A 19,555-nucleotide genomic window follows, 5' to 3' on the forward strand; every position below is an offset into this window, starting at 1 on the left:
TTTCACTTGTTCAGAATATTTTTAAATTTATCTGGAGACTGCTTTGGCCCATGTATCATTTAGAAGTATGTTTACACCAAATATTTTGGGATTTTCCAGCTATCTGTGAATGACTTCTAGTTTAATTTCATTGTGGTCTGAGAGCATACTTTGTGTAATCTTCAACTCTTTTACATTACTAACATATATGTTATGATCTTCCTTGGTGAATATTCTTGTGTGAACTTGAGAAGAATATGTGTTCTGCTGTTATTGGGTGAAATACTCTGCAAAGTCAGTTAGCTCTAGTTGATTGATGATGCTGTTCAGTTCAAGGGTATTCTGAGCTTCTGCCTGCTGAGTCTGTCAATTACTGACAGGGATATTGATGTGTTCAATTATAATAATGCTTCTTGAACTTCTGTCAGTGTCTCTGTCAAGTATTTTGACACACTTTTGTTTGGTACAGACACCTTAAGGATTGTTATGTCTTCTTGGAGTACTGACAGTTTTTTAAATTATTTAATGCTTCTTTTTTTTTTTTTTTTACTTTTATTTTTTGACACAGGGTTTCACTCTGTCGCCCAGACTGGAGTGCAGTGGTGTGATCTCGGTTTACTGCAACCTATACCTCCCAGGTTCAAGCAATTCTCCTGCCTCAGCCTCCCGAGTAGCTGGGATTACAGGCCTGTGCCACCATGCCTAGCTAATTTTTGTATTTTTAGTAGAGATAAAATTAAAGCATGTACTTTCTTACCATGTTGGCCAGGCTGGTCTTGAACTCCTGACTTCAAATGATCCACCTGCCTTGGCCTCCCAAAGTGCTGGGATTATAGGCATGAGCCACTGCGCCTAGTTAATGGCTCTCTTTTTTGCTGATGATTTTCCTTGATCTTATGTTTGCTTTGTCTGATGTGAATTAATATAGCTATTCCAGTTTTCTATTTAAAGAATGGTATGTCTTTTTCCATTTCTTTGTATTCACCTATTTGTATCTTTATGGGGGTTTCCGGTAGACAACATATTTGGACTTTGTTTTTTTATCTACTCTAACAGCCTTTTAATTGGTTTCTTTAGACCATTCACATACTAATTGATGTTGATACAATTGGATTGATATCTACCATATTTGTAACTGTTTTCTATTTACTGTACTTGTTCTTTGTTTCTTCTCTTCCCCTTTTTCTGTCTTCTCTGATTTAAAATGGGCATTCAGTGTGATTCTGTTTTCTCATCTCTTAGCATATCAGTTACATTTCTTTTTAACTTATTTTTAATGGTTGTCCTAGAATTTGTAATATTTATATACATCTAAACTAAGTCCAGCTTTAAGTAACAGTGTACTGTTTCATGTGCCATGTACCTAATATCAGGGTGTTTCTTACTCCCCTCTTGTATCCCTTATAATGTTGTTCTTACTCATTTATCTACATGCCATAATCACTCAATATATTGTTAGCATTGTTACTTTGAACAGTTATTTGTTAGATCAGTTAAGAGTAAAAAAAAAAAAAAGCTTTAATTTTATCTTCATTTAATCCTTCTCTGACCCTCTTTCTTTATATAGATCAATGTTGTAACCTTCTTGCTGAAGAACTTCTTTTAACATTTCTTTAAGGCATATCTACTGGTAACAGATTCCCTTAGTTTTTGTTTTAGGAAGTAGTTATTTCTCCTTCACTTTTAAAGGATAATTTCACTGGATATAGAAGTCTAGGTTAGTGTTTTTGTTTCTATTTTTTTTTCCCCTGACACTTCAAGTATTTCATTCCACTCTTTTCTTGCTTGCATAGTTTCTAATGAGAAATCCAATGTAATTCTTCTCCTTGTTTCTCTATAAATGAAGGGTTTTGTTCCCTTGTCTTTGGTTTTTGCAGTTTGAATATGATACTCCAACTTGTAGATTTTTTTGCTGTTTCCTGCTTGGTTTTCTCTGACCTTCCTGCTTGGTTTTCTCTGGTCAGTGGTTTGGTGCCTGTCATTAATTTTGGAAAATTCCAGCCATTATTACTTCAAATATTTCTTCTGCTCCTTTCTTTCCCTTCTCATATTGCAGTTATGCACCCGTTATAGCTTTTTTATTTTAAAAAAATAGTTTTGGGATATTCTGTTTCTTTTTTCTCTTTTTTTTTTTTTTTTTTCAGTTTGGGAACTTTCTGTTATCATATCTTGAAGCTCACGGATTCTTTCCATGGTACATTACCCATCTGTCTTGCATGTTGTCTACATTTTCCGTTTTTTTTTTTTTTTTTTTTAGTTCGCTTCAATCCTGTTCCTTTAACACTTAAATCTCTCTGAGGAAGTTAACTAGGAACTTTTTCTAACTTTCTTTCCTCACTCTCCCAACATCTGATCTTAAGTGATGATCTTTTCCTTTCATTTTATACTGGTGAGGCAGTCAGTAAGTGTATTCCAAATTCTACTTATTCTCTCCATTCTTTTATTATTTTTTTATTAGCTCTATCTTTTCTACATTGTTGCATCGCACATTTATATTCTGTTATGTATGTCATTCTTATCTTCATGGTTAGTTTTAGTTTGGTGGTTAAATATTTTTATTTTGTGTAACCAGATTTTATGCTGAAACTTTTGAAATCATTTCTTCAGTATGTATAGTTTATTCATTAGAAGGTTTCTCAGAAAGAATGGCTCAAGGAATGCTTTGTTAACTATGCCTTTAAACTTGAAAGATAGTTTGATTATATATACAGTCCTAGGCTCACGTTTTTTGTACTTGATTTTCTTGAAATTTTTTATTTTATTTTATTTGAGTAGAATATACCTGTTTATTGTATATACCTGTTTATTGTATTTGGGAGGGTTCTCATTCTTTTTGCTTTGCTTAAGTCTATTTCTGTTTCTTGCAGTTTCTTTTCAGAATGGGTCTCTGTTTTCGTGAAAGAGAGTATTCGTTGGTAGGATACTTCTGCGGTCCTCTTGGAGTGTAGAATCTGCCTCAGTTTTCCAGCCTTCTCTGCATTTACCAGCAAGTCTTGGAGCCTGAAAAGAATGTGTTATCTAACTTTACTTAGTTATCAGATTTTCTTGGTCAGATTATTTCCTATGACCAGAATTTGAACTTGTTGGTTCCTTTGTGAAGAATAGATTTTTTCTTTATTTTTACATGAGTGGTTCCTTCTAATTAACATAATTAAAATATTTTCAGAGTGGTGATTTTTTTCTTTTTTTGTACCATCCCTGGTAAAAAAAACTGTCCTGCCCTGTGTCAACAACCTATTTATTTCTTTTATAGCACTTATCACAGTCCATAATTATCTTGTTTACAATTCTACTTGTATATTTTCTGCTGCTTGTCATTTGAATGTTAGCCTCACAACTGGGGAGGTATACCTATCACGTATACCACGGTATTCCCAGGGCCCATAACACTGTCTAGCATAAGAGTAGGACTCAGTAAATATTTGTTTGATAAGTAACTCCAACAAATAGTAAGATCCCCTTCCTACTATGCTCTTAAAATTGGGAAATACTTGTGAGTCTAAACCTTTGCACTGTATGTAAGTATAAGTGATTTGGGAGAAAGCTGTCATTTTTATAGTATACTCTTTATAGCTAGAGATATTAAAAATTGACTTAAGAGTTGATCCTTACTGCATTTTGAATCAGTTTTTTTTTTTTAAGAAAAAACATGGTTGTTTATTTATTTACATGTACTTATCCTTTCAAAATACAGTGTTCTTAGATTTTAAATCAGAAAGCCTTGAAAAGTTATCAGAATTCCCCCTTCCCACACATTTGTACCTACAATCAAAAACTCTCTAGACTTCCCGTGTGTGCAGGTAAAGATATTTCTTGAATATTGGGAGAGAATGCCCCCAGTTTTTACCAAACTGATTATTCTTGGGTATTTAAGTGTGTTCCTTATCAGTATTTCCTTACGTATAAGGACTTTGGTTTTTTTTTTAACATTTATTTTAGGTTCGGGGCACACATGTAGGTTTGTTACATGGTTGTGTTACAGGGGTTTGTTGTACTGATTATTTCATCACCCAGGTACTAGGTAAGCCTAGTACCCAGTAGTGATCTTTTCTCTTTTCTGCTCTTCTCCTTCCTCCCACCCTCCACCCTCAAGTAGTCCCAAGTGTTTGTTGTTTGCTTCTTTGTATTCATAAGTTCTCATGATTTAGCTCCTACTTATAAGTGAGAACATGCAGTAGTTGTGCTGAGGATACTAGTCTCCAGGTGCATCCATGTTCCCACAAAATAAATGATCTCATTCTTTCTTATGATTGCGTAGTATTCCATGGTGCATGTATACCACATTTTCTTTATCCAGTCTGTCATTGGTGGACATTTAGGTTGACTCCATGTCTTTACTTTTGTTCATAGTGCTGCAGTGAACATTCGTGTGCATGTGTGTTTACGGTAGAATGATTTCTATTCCTCTGGGTATCTCCCCAGTAATGGGATTGCTGGGTTGAGTGGCAGTTCTCCTTTTAGCTATTTCAGGAATTGCCATGCTGCTTTCCACAATGGTTGAACTAATTTACACTCCCACTAACAGTGTGTTCCCTTTTCTTTGTAACCTTACCCCATCTGTCATTTTTGACTTTAATAATAGCCATTCTGACTGGTGTGAGATGGTACCTCATTGTGGTTTTGATTTGCATTTCTCTGATCATCATTTCTATGATCAGTGATACTGAGATTTTTCTCATGCCTGTTGGTTGTCATGTTTGTTTTCTTTCGAAAGTGTCTGTTCATATCCTTTGCCCACTTTTTAATTGGGTTTTCTCTTGTAAATTTAAGTTCCTTATAGATACTGTATATTAGACCTTTGTCAGATACATAGTTTGCAAATATTTTCTCCCATTCTGTAGGTTGTCTGTTTACTCTGTTGATAGTTTCTTTTGCTGTGCAGAAGCTCTTAAGTTTAATTAGATCCCACTTGTCAATTTTTGCTTTTGTTGCAATTGTTGTTGATTTGTCTTGAAATCTTTGCCTGTTCCTATGTCCAGGATGGTATTGCCTAGGTTATCTTCCAGGGTTTTTATAGTTTTGGGTTTTACATTTAAATCTTTAATTCATCTTGAGTTGATTTTTGTATATGCTTTGAGGAAGGGGGTCCAGTCTCAATCTTCTGCATATGGCTAGCCAGTTACCCCAACATCATATTTATTGGAAGGGGAGTCTTTTCCCCATTGCTTGTTTTCATCAGCTTTGTCAAAGATCAGATGATCATAGGTGTGTGGCCTTTATTGTATACTTTTTTTATCTGTCTCTTGAATTTTATATGGGTTTTTTTTTTTTTAAATGTTTAAAAAATACCTTGTGATCCCCTTGGCCACAGGTAACCATTCTTGTTCTGATATGGTATTACCCCAGCAGAGTGTTCACATGTAATGGAAGCTCTGTTATAATTGATTGATTGATTGTTATCACTGACTTTCATGTAGGAGCAAGAGTATACATGATACCTTGAATGAAGGATGTGAAAGCTTTTCATAGAAATGTAGAATGTTAACTTGGCCTTCACGAGTAGTGTTTCCTAGAGTTGTGCAATTCAATTGCCCTGATGACAGCTGAAAGAAATTTGAGACTAAAGAATTAAACCTTTCCCTTTATACTGCAGATAAAATAATTCAAGTCCTGAGAGATTATGTAATGGATTATCTAACCAATTAGTGACGAAGATCCAAAATCTTAAGATTTCTAGTTGAAGTTGATTTTTTTTCAGATCCATTTTATCATATAATTCAACGAAAAGGCACAGGCTTTAAAAGGATGTTTTTAAACTACCAAAGGAAAAACATCCTTTTATACTTTCTAAAATACTCTGCTTGACTGACTTTTCTTCATATAAAAATTAGGGGTGGCTTTAAAGTATCTAAAACTTCCCATTTAAAGTTGGCTGATCTTACTGATAAGCATCCTGAGCAGCCATTATCAGAAAAAATGTTAAATGCTCAATTTTTTGCCCAATTTCTTGCCCAATTTCTGCTGTTATATTTCAGTATTCTTAAGAGTAGTAATTTGGGGCTGGGTGTAGTGGCTCATGCCTATAATCCCAGCACTTTGGGAGGCGGAGGCGGCAGGATCACTTGAGGTCAGGAGTTCGAGACCAGCCTGGCCAACATGGTGAAACCCTACTAAAATACCAAAATTTACTAAAAATACCAAAATTAGCCAGGCATGGTGGCAGGTGCCTGTAATCCGAGCTACTCTGGAGGCTGAGGCAGGAGAATTGCTTGAATCTGGGAGGTGGATGTTGCAGTGAGCCAAGATCGCACCACTGTCCAGCCTGGGTGACAGAGTGAAACTCCGTCTCAGAACAAAACAAAACAAGAGTAGTAATTTAAAAGGTATTGCTAAGCAAGCTTACGGTTTAAGCATATGTAATCAGGAAAGGTTTTTAATTTACTGACTTGAATTGAAACCTAAAATGCCGAATAAATTATCTTCTCATGATGAATTGTAATCGTTTGTTCCTGACATTTAATTGGTAGTATATACAGATATAGTAGATTTTAAAATATGCAAAAATAGAGACATATAACTTGGGAAAAATTAAAACTGTATCCCATTTTTCAATTACCCGTTCATAGGTCATTATAAATTTTTAAAGTTCTAATAGAAGAATTTAATTACTCATAGTCTTGCTTTTGTAGTCTGTGTATGAGAAACTTAAAATGTTATTCACTTTTATTGCTTTCAGTTTTCATCCAGCATTGGTAGGAATGAAAATGTACATTTTAATATTAAACTAACCTGATGGAAATAGGTAGCCATTTTAGTCTTCAACCCAACTCTTATTTTCAGTTCTTCTTGACCAGTTCTCACTTATTATTTGCATTTTAAATGTTTTAAAATGGCAGATACTTAATTTAACTCTAGTTGGCAAGTCTTTATTATTTGACTCATATAGTTGATATCGAATTGTGTCTTATAAAACTTATTTTCTATTTTTCTAGATGTTAGTATAAATGAAAGTCATGGGTATCTAGAAGAGTGTTGTGGTCACAATCGCTTTGGTTGCCAGAGCAGTGACTCCTGGCAAGTGGAACTAAAAAGCCATCAGTTTCTATTCTTTTTTATTCCCTCTAGTGCACGGTCTCTCAAGATACCCCTCCTTCTGTTCTACATCTGCTTCATTTTTATTATGCTACTGACTGCCTTATTTCTCTTTTATTTGGTATCTCTGTTCTCTGTTTCATTCGTTCTGTTTACTTATATGTTTTTCATCTTAGAATTTTATTTCCATACTGGCCCATCCCATCTCCTGTCATAGGATTAGCAGTCACTGAAATAGTCATAAGTAAAAATCAAATGTACAAAGCATATTGCCTGTGATTGCTCCTTCAGTAGAGGCTGTGGATGGGGTATTCCGTTTTTAAAAACAAGGGATGCTGAATTGATATCATGATTGACATATGTAGTATAAGAGGCTAACATCTCTCACTTAGTCCTGAAAATTAGAAGGAGGAAAGGCTATATATACCATTAGTGATGGTAGATTGTATAAGTCTTTGGAAAGTAATTCAAGGGAGGATAATAATGAACATGTTTTATAGAATACTACTATAGCAATAGGCTCTATTACCACTGCTGAGGGACTGATGTTAATAGTCACTACCCTAAACTGGTTTCTCATTTGCCTTGCAGGAGGGTGGAAATGGGGTGAGGGGAGCAACATCATAGGAGAAATAATTAAAAACAGTCTAGATCTTACTTTATGTTTTGAAATAAGATCCATTGTTTAAAAATTTTAAGAGACAATGAGCTTTTATTAGTTTCTTTGCTGTCTTTTTCTATGTCTTTAAAATGATGGAAAAGTAGAGCCTGATTTGATTTTCTGATGGTGTGTTAGTACGTTCTCACGCTGTTATAAAGAACTACATGAGGCTGGGTGATTTATGAAGAAAAGAGGTTTACTTGACTCACAGTTCTGTAGGCTTGATAGGAAGCATGACTGGGAGGCCTCAGGAAACACAATCATGGCAGAAGGCAAAGGGGAAGCAAACACCTTTTTCTCATGGCAGCAGGAGAGAGAGAGTGAGGGGGGACGTGCCACACACCTTTAAACCATCAGATCTTGTGAGAAGTCACTCACTTTGACAAGAACAGCATGGAGGAAATTCGACCCCATGATCCAATCACCTTTTACCAGGTACCTCCTCCAACATTTGGAATTGAAATTCAACATGAGATTTGGGTGGGGACACAGAGCCAAACCATATCAGATTGCAAGTCAGTTTGCTATAAATGCAGGAAGTTTGCTGTCCTGTCAACTATTATTTTCAACAATAACTATTTTTACTGTTTTTATAAATAATATATGCTATTATATTATATATGAATAATATGACAAATACAAGAAAATAAGGTCTCTTAATGGTATTTATGCCTCATTTTGGGCTACTGTTTGTACTTTATATAATTTGATGTACATTGGATCATATACCTGCTTGTTTGTATAATCACACACACACACAGACACGCACACACACATACACACATACACACACACACCCCTGTATATAACAGGTTTTTAAAACAAGAATAGAATCTTACATGCTTCTTTGTATCCTGCATAGTAGAAATCCCTTCAAGTTTTTTATAATGGTAGTATAAAGTTCCATGATGTATGTTCTATAATTTGTTTGATCATTTCCCTGCTACCTCAAAAAATGTGGCATCATACATTTCTATCATATGTCTTTACGTACTGGTGATTTTACTTCTGTGGGATAGATTTTGAAATGAGAGTTCTAGGTGAAAGAATATGTACGTTTTAGATTTTAATAAATTTTACAAGTTTACTTTCCATAAAGGCTAGGATAATGTACATGTTCATCTTTTCTCCCCAATTTTCTGATAATTAGGGATTAATTTCATCAATTTGATGAGTAAAAAGGGATATCTTACTATTTTAATTTCTTTTTCCATGACAGACAATATACAGGGATTTTGAGAAATTTTTTTGGTGATAGTTTATTGGCTATTTGAATGACTCTTCAGTGACTTGCATTCTGCTCATTTTCAGTTCTGTTGTTCATCTTATCAAGTGTAACAACATTTTGCATACACTAGATATGGAATCTTTATTAGTCATATGAGTTGCAGAGATTTTTGTCCAAACTATTGCTTGTCTCCTGTTTTTCTTCATGGCACTTTTCATAATGCAAAATTTGAAAGTTTTGATATAATCAAATGGTTACTTTTTGTTTTATAGATTATGTATTTCTTAGCAAAAAGATCTCTCTAACATGTTAGGTTGTACGTATTGGCCCCTACATTTTTCCCCTAGGGTTTGTATGTATATGTGTATGTTTAAATCTTTGAGATTACTTTTTGTTGTTGTTGAGACAGAGTGTCGCTCTTATTGTCCAAACTGGAGTGCAATGGTGCGATCTCGGCTCACTGCAACCTCTGTCTCCCGGGTTCAAGCGATTCTCCTGCCTCAGTCTCCTGAGTAGCTGGGATTACAGGTGCGTACCACCATGCCTGGCTAATTTTTTGTATTTTTAGTAGAAATGGGGTTTCACCATGTTAGCCAGGCTGGTCTCAAACTCCTGACCTCAGGTGATCTGCCCACCTCGGTGCCCCAAAGTGTTGGGATTACAGGCGTGAGCCATGGCGCCCAGCCGTGAGATTACTTTTATATGATATTAGACAGGAGTTAACTTTCTTCTGATGGATATTCAGTTGTGCATCATTTAATAAATTAATTATCAATTCCTGCTGAATTAAAATATCACCTTAATCTGATATTAAATTTCCATCTACACTGGGCTTCGTTACTGGGTTTGTGTTTCTCTGAGCTATTATTTTTTTTCCTATTTTAGTCCTTTCTGTTTTTAATTATAGAGTATTTAAAATGCTTTTTTTAAAGGAATCTTTTTTAAATTAAAATCTTCAATTCTTAGTTTTAAAAAGTGTTTTAAAAGTGACAAGATGATTTCCTGTCACTATTCTTTTTTTTAAAATAAGTTTTCTTAGCCCTTTTTGTATATTTATTTTTCCATACAAACTTTTTGCATTGTGTACTCCTTGGGTAAAATTTCGCACACCTCAAATAGTTGGCAGTCCAGCATTGCTTGTCTTGTGGCTTTTGGTATACCACTTCCTGTGTTAGATTTCTGTGGGTCACCAGGAGACACCCCTCAGCAATTAGATGGCTTCAACTGACACGGCAAGTTCTTCTCACCTTTAGGGCAGATTACTTCTCTTGAAGCTCTTAGTGGGCTAGAGATAGCAGATTGTCACAGCAATACTTATGCAGTTGATGCCTGACTCTTAGGGAGAGAATTATTCAAGGAATTCATGGTTCTTCTCCTAGGGCCAAGCTTTTGTCAAGATTCTTAAAGATCTGAGCCTGGCCTCTGTAACCTGGTGGGCTTAGGAGAGAGACTTAGTTGGCTTAGTGCTGGGACTGGAGATCAGCAGGAATATCTTCAAGCTTCTATCTTTCCAAACCCCCTAGGCTAACCTCACTCCGTTTCTGGTCTGTATTTTATTTCTTTTTAATTTTCATTTCAATTTAGTATGAGCTTTAAGTTATAGGTAATCAGTGGGATTAATGTACTGTATCCTTTGGTGGGTCTACTTTAATTTTTTTTCTTTTTTGTGTTACTAGTTCATTTCATTATCAGATATTTATTAAGTACCTTGTGTATGGCAACATTTAGGCCTGTGAAGATGTGTCACCCAGTCCTTGTCTTCTCAGTAGCATTTTGCAAAAATTTTCTTTTCTTTCTACTTAAAATACTTTCTTCACTTAGTATTTACATTTTCTAGGTTTTCATTTTCTTTATCTTTGGCTTTCTTCAGTTTCTTATGCTTGATTCTTTTCTTTTGGACCTCTTAAATGATGGACCGCCAGAGCATAATCAGTCCTTAAGCTTTTCTTCTGAGCTCTATTTCATTCCCTAAGTCATCTCACTGAATGTTGTGGCTTTAAATAGCATTGATACATTGACATCTCTGAAGAGTATATTTTATTCAGCACTGGTATTTTCCTTGAATTTCAGCCCCAGATAGCCAACTGCCATATCTCCAGTAGGCTATCTAATAGGCATGTCAAAATTCACAAGACCAAAACATATTGTAACTGTTTGGCCCCCTTGATTTTGCATTTAGTGGTCCGTCTGCTAATTTTTCAGATTGTGACATGGCTAGCTTCCTTATGTTATTGAGGCCTGTTTCTCCTTTACTTTTTTTCATAGTAACATTATTCTTTACCACTACCTTACCAATACTTTACATTATACTTGACATATATAACATATATATAGTTAATTTTCCAAATACTGAGAGCTGTTAATCTCCTATTTTTAGAATCAATTTCTTCTCATATTTACTGTGGTTTTTGCTTTATTTGATTCATTACAACTGACAAATTATGTCACCGTTGAATTTCTTTTTTAGAGACAGGGTCTCTCCCTGATGCCTTCTTGATTTTCTGTCTCAAATAATTTAGAAGGTATGTGGTATGCTTTTATTTCTATCTTTGTTTAATTTTAAACTTTAAATAGAATTACTTTTTTTTCTTTTTATCAACTTCAGAAACATTATTCTTTCCTAGGAACTGTGAAAGATGAAGGAACTACCTCACTTCCATGGCATCTAACATTCCCCTCCCCAAATTTATTATACTTCATGATTTCTGTGGTTCCAGTTTATCATAGTTGTAGTGTATTAAGTTTTCCTTCATGCTTTATAACATGTATATCAGTGTGATTTTTAAAAATAATTCTAGTTCTTTAGCTTTTAATTGTACTGTAGTCTTTTGAAACTCAGTTCATATCTTCAGTCTTCTGTGTTTCCTAATTTGTTTTTGAGAAAAAGCTTTTTTTCTAATAGGAAAGGAATTTGTGTTAATTTTAGAAAATTTGAAAAAAAACACAAGCACAAAGAAAAAAAATCACTTGTAATCTCCCTTTGAGAATTATATTAATAACTTAGTATATGTTCTTTATCTTTTCTCCCTATATATGAATGTTGTCACTTTGCAACACTTGATTCTTTACATACACAGTTAACTACTTTTCCCCTTCACTTACTATGTATTGAACATTTTCCTATGACGTTAAAGTCAAGCTGTAGAATACATAATAATTTACATGGTATTCTGTACAGACATGTTATAATTTAATTAATCCTACATTGTTAGTTTATTTACAGCTTGCTCTTCTAAAGTGTGCTTTGATGAATGTGGATGAGTTATATCCCCTGGGTTTTTTTTTTTTGTTTTTTTTGTTTTTGGATAAAGTTCTAAGAAGTGGAAAAATTCTGAGGCTTAATAGGGTGATTAAGAGCATGGACTTTGTAGTCTGACTGCCTTGGGTTCAAATCCCTACTTAAGTGCATACATTTAGGCAATTTATCTTTTTCTTTTTCTTTCTTTCCTGCCTTCCCTCCCTCCTTTCTTTTCTTTTCTTTTTCCTTTTCTTTCTCTTACCTTTTTCCTGCAGTATGTTTCAATTTCTTAATTTATATACTTCAAAGATAATGGTTTATACATAGAAAACATTGTCTGGGACTCAAACACAGTCATTGTCATGGTTGTCATCATTTTTATTTAAAGGATGTACATATTTGAAATGTTTTTGCTGTTGATTAGATTTTTCTCCTGAAAAGGTACATTAATTTGCATTCCTATCAGCAAAATATAAGAGTAACATTTTACCAGCTCTGGCCAACAACTGCTGTTATAATTGTAAAATGTGATTATTTTTGAGGGTGTGGGACTAATTTTATAGAGGCAATATATATGTGTGTCTTAATCTCCAATTTTTGATTATTGATTTTGGATTTTTTTTTACCATTTTCATATGGGGGTATTTATATTTAAGTGCTCTTTAAATATTCAAATTTTAGTTAGTGCAATGTATTTTATGTTGCCTTTATTTTTTCTAGTTGGCTGTTTGCCTGTTAATTTGATCTTTAGTTGTTTTGTGTATTTGTGTTTTGCCTTTGTGGAATATGTGTTAAAGGCAGTTGTTTTCCATACACTGTGCTTTTTAAAAAAATTCATTCATCTATTTTTGATAATAAGTCTCTTATTTATGATGGTGTAAATAAATCTGTAATTATTAAGCACCTTCTCTTTGCCAGTATAGATCTAACTTTTAAAAAATAGAATTTTTATTGGAGAATAATTTTAGATTTATGGAAAAGTTGCAAAGATGGCACAGAGTTACTATATATGTTCTTTACTTAGTTTCTCTTGTTGCTGACGTCCTGCATTACCATGATACGTTTGTCACAACTAAGATGTCAACATGGGTACACTACTATTAACTAAATGCCACTTTTTATTTGGATTTCATTAGTTTTCCCACAAATTATTCTTTCTCTGATCCAAGATCCCGTATTACATTTAGTTGTCATGTTCATTACTGTCCTCTAGTCTGTGAGTTTCTCAGTCTTTCCTTGTTTTTTATTATATTGAGTTTGGAGGAATATTCATTTGTTTCATTGAACCTTCCTCTGATGTTTTCGTGCTGGTTAAACTGGGGTTATATCAATATGGATTCGTGTATATTTTACCACGTACTTTTTTTTAGCATTGGCCTGTCATTCTCTGTGACCCTTTGACATGATCCATACCGCCCCTTTCCTCTGCCTTTAAAAAAAAAAACGCTTCTTTTTTTCTTGTATGAGATACTCCAGGTTTATCTTCTGTATTCTCTTACCCAGCTCTAGAGTCAGCCATTTCTCCAGCTACTCCTGTTTTCTTTTATTGGAGGATGGTATGTAGAAACAAATATCAGGGTGCTGGGTGTGCTTTTGGGTACTGGTGTGTCACTGCTTCTAGTCCCCCTCAGTGGACAGTTAGAAAATACTGTTTGTGCACATACACCCCTATAATTATTTATGTTATATTACAGTAAACACAACTTTGCACTGATGTCTCTGATTCTAATCCAGTACCACAGGGTTCCGTCTGCCCTCCCTCCCCTTGCTTAACTGTAACCTTCCCCTCCAAAAGTGAGAAACCTGGTTCCCATATCTACCAGCCATTTACTTATTTGTTCCCCCAGTATGTATGTAACATAGGAATTAACCCATATTCCTTGTGAAAAACAACTTTACCAAATCAAGCAGTGTTTATGTATATAGCTCTGCTTGCCTTTAGCCTTACAGTTTCCAGTGCAATCACCATCTTCTAAAGTTACTTATATCAGTTCCTTTTCCACTCACAGTTCTGCTTTTGATGGTATGCTTAAAAGTGCGTCTTATTCCAAAGATGTACTTTATATATGTATAAAAAAAGATGCATGTATGATATATGTAATGAATATATAATGTAACAATATGATTGCATGCAATATTATATAATGCATGCTACATATAATATGTGTATATGGTGTTTTATTTACTTTTAGGTATTTTATTGCTTTATTTTTACCTTGAAGTCTTTTTTTGTTTTAAAGACAGAGTCTTGCTATGTTGCCCAGGCTGGAATTGCTATTCACAGACATGATCCATCATAGCACACTGTGGCCTTGAACTCTGGGCCTCAAGTCTTCCTCCAAGTAGCTGAGGTTACAGACGTGTGCCACTGCACCCAGCTATTTTTACCTTAAATTCTTAAATATGTATATCTAAGGTTCATTTTGGCACTTAGTGTAAAGTGTTAATAGAACTTTTTATTTTAAACAAAAGTGCCTTATGAAAAGTCTTGATTTTTCTCTGTTGTTGAACATACCACCTTTGTTATATTTTAAAATCTTATATCTACTAGAAGTTTTCTGTGCTTTTCTTACTCTGTTTTGTTTTCTATTCTTATTCAAGTTCCAAACATTACATAACTTTATGATAATTTCAGCATCTGGTAGATTATTCCTGTTTTTGCCTAGTCATGTTCTCTTAATTTTTTAATACTTTTCTTTATTCCAGGAATATTTTAGTGGACAAACCAAACGACCAATCTTCAAGATGGTCTTCAGAGAGCAATTATCCTCCCCAGGTAAGATTACATATATCACTTAATGCTGTTTAGAAGTGAACATTTAAATAAACACTCAATTGATACTAGTTATCTGGAATCTCCTAATAGTTTATTCTCTTTTTGAGATTGTGAGGTAAATTTTTATTTTCTCTGTTTTTGCTTGTTTATTAAATTTTGGAAGAATTTTTATCTCATAGGCAAATGCAGTGTGAGATTTGATGAAACATGAACTTTTCTGTCTACCAGAACAGTTACACTCAAGTTATTTTGTAAACGTTTAAGCAAATGTTAGTAAATTGAACTTTGACTCATGACTATCTTATGGGGAAAATAAACTTAGTTTGTTATTTTATTAAAATATTATATTTCATATTAAAATAATATTTTAAATGACATCAGGACCATGTGCTAAATTTCTTTTTCCTGGCAAATAGTGTCTATGGTTGACTGAATTTAAAATCATTCTTTCAGTTATATGCTTTCAGCATTAATATTTATAATGTACTAGGCACACGTATGTCCGTATCCTTGAAGAAATTAATGCTCTGCTAGGTAAAGCAAATGGGTAAATAATACTTACTTTATTTTTTAATTGTAATGTAATTCATGGAGATATATATATATGTGTGTGTATTTTTTTTCTCTTTGCCTATTTGGATCTCCTGGTGTTTATATGTTTTATTGCAAAATACATGTCTAAAGAATATTTATTTATAATTTTTGGGAGCCACAGTGGCTCAGGCCTGTTGTCCTGGTGCATAAGGAGGTGAGGCTAGGCGTTCTAGGCGTTCAACGCAGCCTGGGCAACATAGAAACCTTTGATCTATGCTAAAAAAAAAAAGAAAAGAAAGTGGCTGGGCACGGTGGCTTATGCGTGTAATCCCAGCACTTTGGGAGGCTGAGATGGGCAGATCACAAGGTCAAGAGGTCGAGACCATCCTGGCCAACATGGTAAAACCTTGTCTCTACTAAAAATACAAAAATTAGCTGGGTGTGGTGGCGCATGCCTATAGTCCTAGCTACTCAGGAGGATGAGGATGAGGCAACAGAATTGTTTGAACCCAAGAGGCAGAGGTTGCAGTGAGCCAAAATTGCACAACTGCACTCTAGCCTGGCGACAGAGTGAGACTCTGTCTCAAAAAACAAATATATATATATATATATTTTTTTTTTAATAATTTTTATATGTAATGTAAAGAATAAAACAAATAACTTGTTTATTCATCAGCCATGTTTAGAAATGGAAAGTGATTGCTATCTTTTGAAGCCTCCTATGAGCCCCCTCTTATCTATTTCCTCTAACCCCTCCCCAGTAACTATAACTGATGTTTTATTAAGCATTTTAAAATAATATTCCATAGATATAGCATATAAATATTTTATGACTTAGTTTTTCTGGCTTTGATTTTGTAAAAGTAAAATATAAATTGATTCAGTCGTTTATAAATTTTCTGTGACTTGCTGTTTTTTAACATGATTTTTGTTAATGTTGTTATATGTAATTGCAGTTTGTTCATTTTCACTACCATATAGTATTCCTGTGTATAAATATGCCAAAATGTATTTATCCATTTTGCTGTTGATAAGCATTTAGGCTTTTTACAGTTCTGCTGTGAACATTCTTATATGTTGTCTCCTGGTACACATGTGTAAGAGTTTCTTTAAGGTATATATACCTTGGAGTAGAATTGTTGAGTCATAGGGTGGGTATATGTGTATTGAACTTTATCAGGTAGTAGAAAACTGTTTTACAAAGTAGTTGTAGAATTTATCCTCTCGCTGGGTGTGTATGGAAGTTGCTGTTGGGTCCCGTTCTCCTCATCACTTCTATGGGTGGTTTTTATATTTTGCCATTCTGGTGGATTTTTCATTTTAACTCGTTGTGGTTATAATTTGCTTTTTCCTATTTACATTAAAATCTCTTTGCATACGTTAATGAACTTACATTGTGTTTTTAATCATGCTTTTCTTGATTCACTTTTTCATTTTACTTATTAATAATTTTAGTGCTTGAGTTTTGGTACGTTAGTGTTTTTCATTTATTTTTATTTCTTATTAATGATCTTTTTTCCTGCAAAAAAGAAAATTCAGTGATCATAAGTGAAACTATGATAACCTTATTATTTTGAAATTGTCTTTGTTTGTTATTGGACTATATTTTGAAGGTAGTAGAATTTAATGCTTTTCTTAACTTTTTTGTTTGCTTATTCATTCATTAAAAAATTATTTAGTAAGCATCTATGAAGTGCCAGACTTCAGGTATTTGAATACTGTAGGGAATTAAATATTGTCTCCTCTTGATGAACCATGGGTATTGCATCAGATACCCTGAAACATTTCAATGTGATAAGTCCTATAGTAGAAGTTATCTGAAATTTTTGTAATGAAGAAGGACTAATTTGTAATGAAAATAAATACTATGCAATCTAGTTTTCTTCATTGTAGTTACTACTCAAATATAACTGGGGTTTTCCATGGCCAGTCTCAAGGGACAACATTTTTACCAGAAAAGAAAAAATAAAATTGAAAGCAATTTCAATGTTTACTTAGTCTTACAAGAAACCGCCATGTTGGATGAAATGGGTATAGTTTTATTTTATTTTATTTTATTTTACTTTTGAGACTGAGTTTTCCTCTTGTCACTCAGGCTGGAGTGCAGTGGCATAATCGTGGCTCACTGCAGCCTCTACCTCCTAGGCTCAAGTGATTCTCCTGCCTCAGCTTCCCAAGTGGCTGGGATTATAGGTGTGCACCACCACGCCCAGCTAATTTTTGTATTTTTAAGAGATACTGGGTTTCACCATGTTGGCCAGGCTGGCCTCAAATTCCTGACCTCAGGTGATCTGCCCACCTTGGCCACCCAAGGTGCTGGGCTTACAAGCTTGAACCATCGCACCTGGCCAGCATGGGTATAGTTTTCATGTATCGATATGTAGCAAAGAGTCTTGCATTTCTAATGGTTGTAAGCTATAATATTTCTTTCCCACTCTTGATCTGAAAGTTCCCAAATGCGCTGAATAAAAAACAGATATATCCACGGCCGGATGTGGTGGCCATGCCTATAATCCTAGCACTTTGGGAGGCCAATATGGGTGGATCACTTGTGCTCAGGAGTTTGAGATCAGTCTGGGCAACATGGTGAAACCCTGTCTCTACCAAAAATACAAAAATTAGTCGGGCATAGTGGCATGTGCCTATAGTCCCAGATACTCAGGAGGCTGAGTTGGGAGGACTGCTTGAGCCCAGGAGGTCAAGGCTGCAGTGAGTTGAGATCATGCCTCTGCACTCCAGCCTGGGTGACAGAGTGAGACCCTGTCTCAAAAAAAAATACACGCACGTGCGCATACACACATGTGTGCACGTCCACAAGTGAAAGCTGGGACTTTTTTTGCTTTTTTTTTTTGGAAGCTGGAACCTTAAAACAATTCATTCTCAGGATAAGAATGAAACAGAATAAATCCCCACCTCCTGGGGACTGTGGAAAGAATTGCATTGACACTCAGTAGAGGAAGGGAAAATGAGGAAGAAAACTCATCTCTGAGAGGTTATAGCTGTGTATTGGTTTTTGTTCACATTTGGTAGTCAGATTCTCAATACTTGACTATCCATTAAACCTTGTGGTATGATTTGAGTTTAAAGTGATTGAGGATGAATGGTACGTTTAAGGTTCTCAGCAGAAGCAAATGCAGATCTTCTCTAAAAATAGTTACCTTTGTTTCTAGGCCTCAGGTATTATCCACAAATCATTATTAAAGGAAATTGAACAGTACACACTGAAAGATAACTAAGTATAGCAGAAAATAAGATACTTTAAGAACTAGCAGAATAGCAGAACCCTCTTCCAGAATTTTAGATATTAGAATTAAAACGACTGAAAGATACTGGAATTAAGTCAACTACTTGTATTTAAAGAAATAAAAGAAATTGGACACTAAAAAGTGATGTGGCAGATTTGAAAAAGAACCAAATAAAACTTCTATAAATGAAAAATATAATAATAAAAGTCAGTTTTGACAAGACTTTCCACTAAGCACAGATAGAAAAGATGAAATAGAAGTGAAATTTTAAAAAATATTTTTGAAGGTAGTATATTGAAAATAAGGTAGTAAAGAGTGATGGAAATAGACCTACTATTTGACACCACCACAGGCTGACTGTAGTCGATAATAACTATATATGTTTTAAGTAACGTAAGGAGTGTAATTGGATTGTTCGTAACTCAAAGGATAAATGTTTGAGGTTAGGAGTACCCCATTCTCCATGATGGCTTATTTCACATTGCATCCCTATATCAAAACATCTCATGTACCCCGTAAATATGTACACCTACTGTGTGCCCACAACATTTTTTTTCAAAAGTGATGGGGCCAAGATTTAGAAGACTATGGGAATCCAAAAAGAACTACTTGGGGCCACTTTTCTACTGAGTATCCTAAAGAAGTTCTAAGAGATTAAGAAGCCGAAATAGCACCTTTGGCAAACACTTGGGGCCAGGGAGGTACAGGTTAGAAGCTAGAACCTGGGGTGTGGTAGGGTGGTAGACTCCTCTTGCTCTGGGTTAAGACCCTGAAGCTATGTCTGAAGAGAAAGCAGAAATAGTCTGGCCCTCACAGGGGGTGAAGCCCAGTTTCATATCATCCCAGTACTTGAAACTGGATT

General features: G+C 34.6%; 1 protein-coding gene across 5 annotated transcripts in view; it reads left to right on the forward strand.

The window, feature by feature from the left end:
• The window catches only part of MKLN1 (muskelin 1), a 163,897-nt gene that overhangs the window by 24,909 nt on the left and 119,433 nt on the right, over window positions 1-19,555 (forward strand). For all 5 annotated transcript variants that reach the window (XM_023207840.1, XM_023207837.1, XM_023207841.1 and 2 more), the window contains one exon: window positions 14,845-14,914. In XM_023207840.1, coding sequence (XP_023063608.1) covers window positions 14,845-14,914 — 70 coding nt within the window. The remainder of the gene's footprint in view (window positions 1-14,844; window positions 14,915-19,555) is intronic.

This window comes from Piliocolobus tephrosceles, chromosome 8 (genome assembly GCF_002776525.5).
Source record: "Piliocolobus tephrosceles isolate RC106 chromosome 8, ASM277652v3, whole genome shotgun sequence".
NCBI classification, from domain to species: Eukaryota; Metazoa; Chordata; class Mammalia; order Primates; family Cercopithecidae; genus Piliocolobus; species Piliocolobus tephrosceles.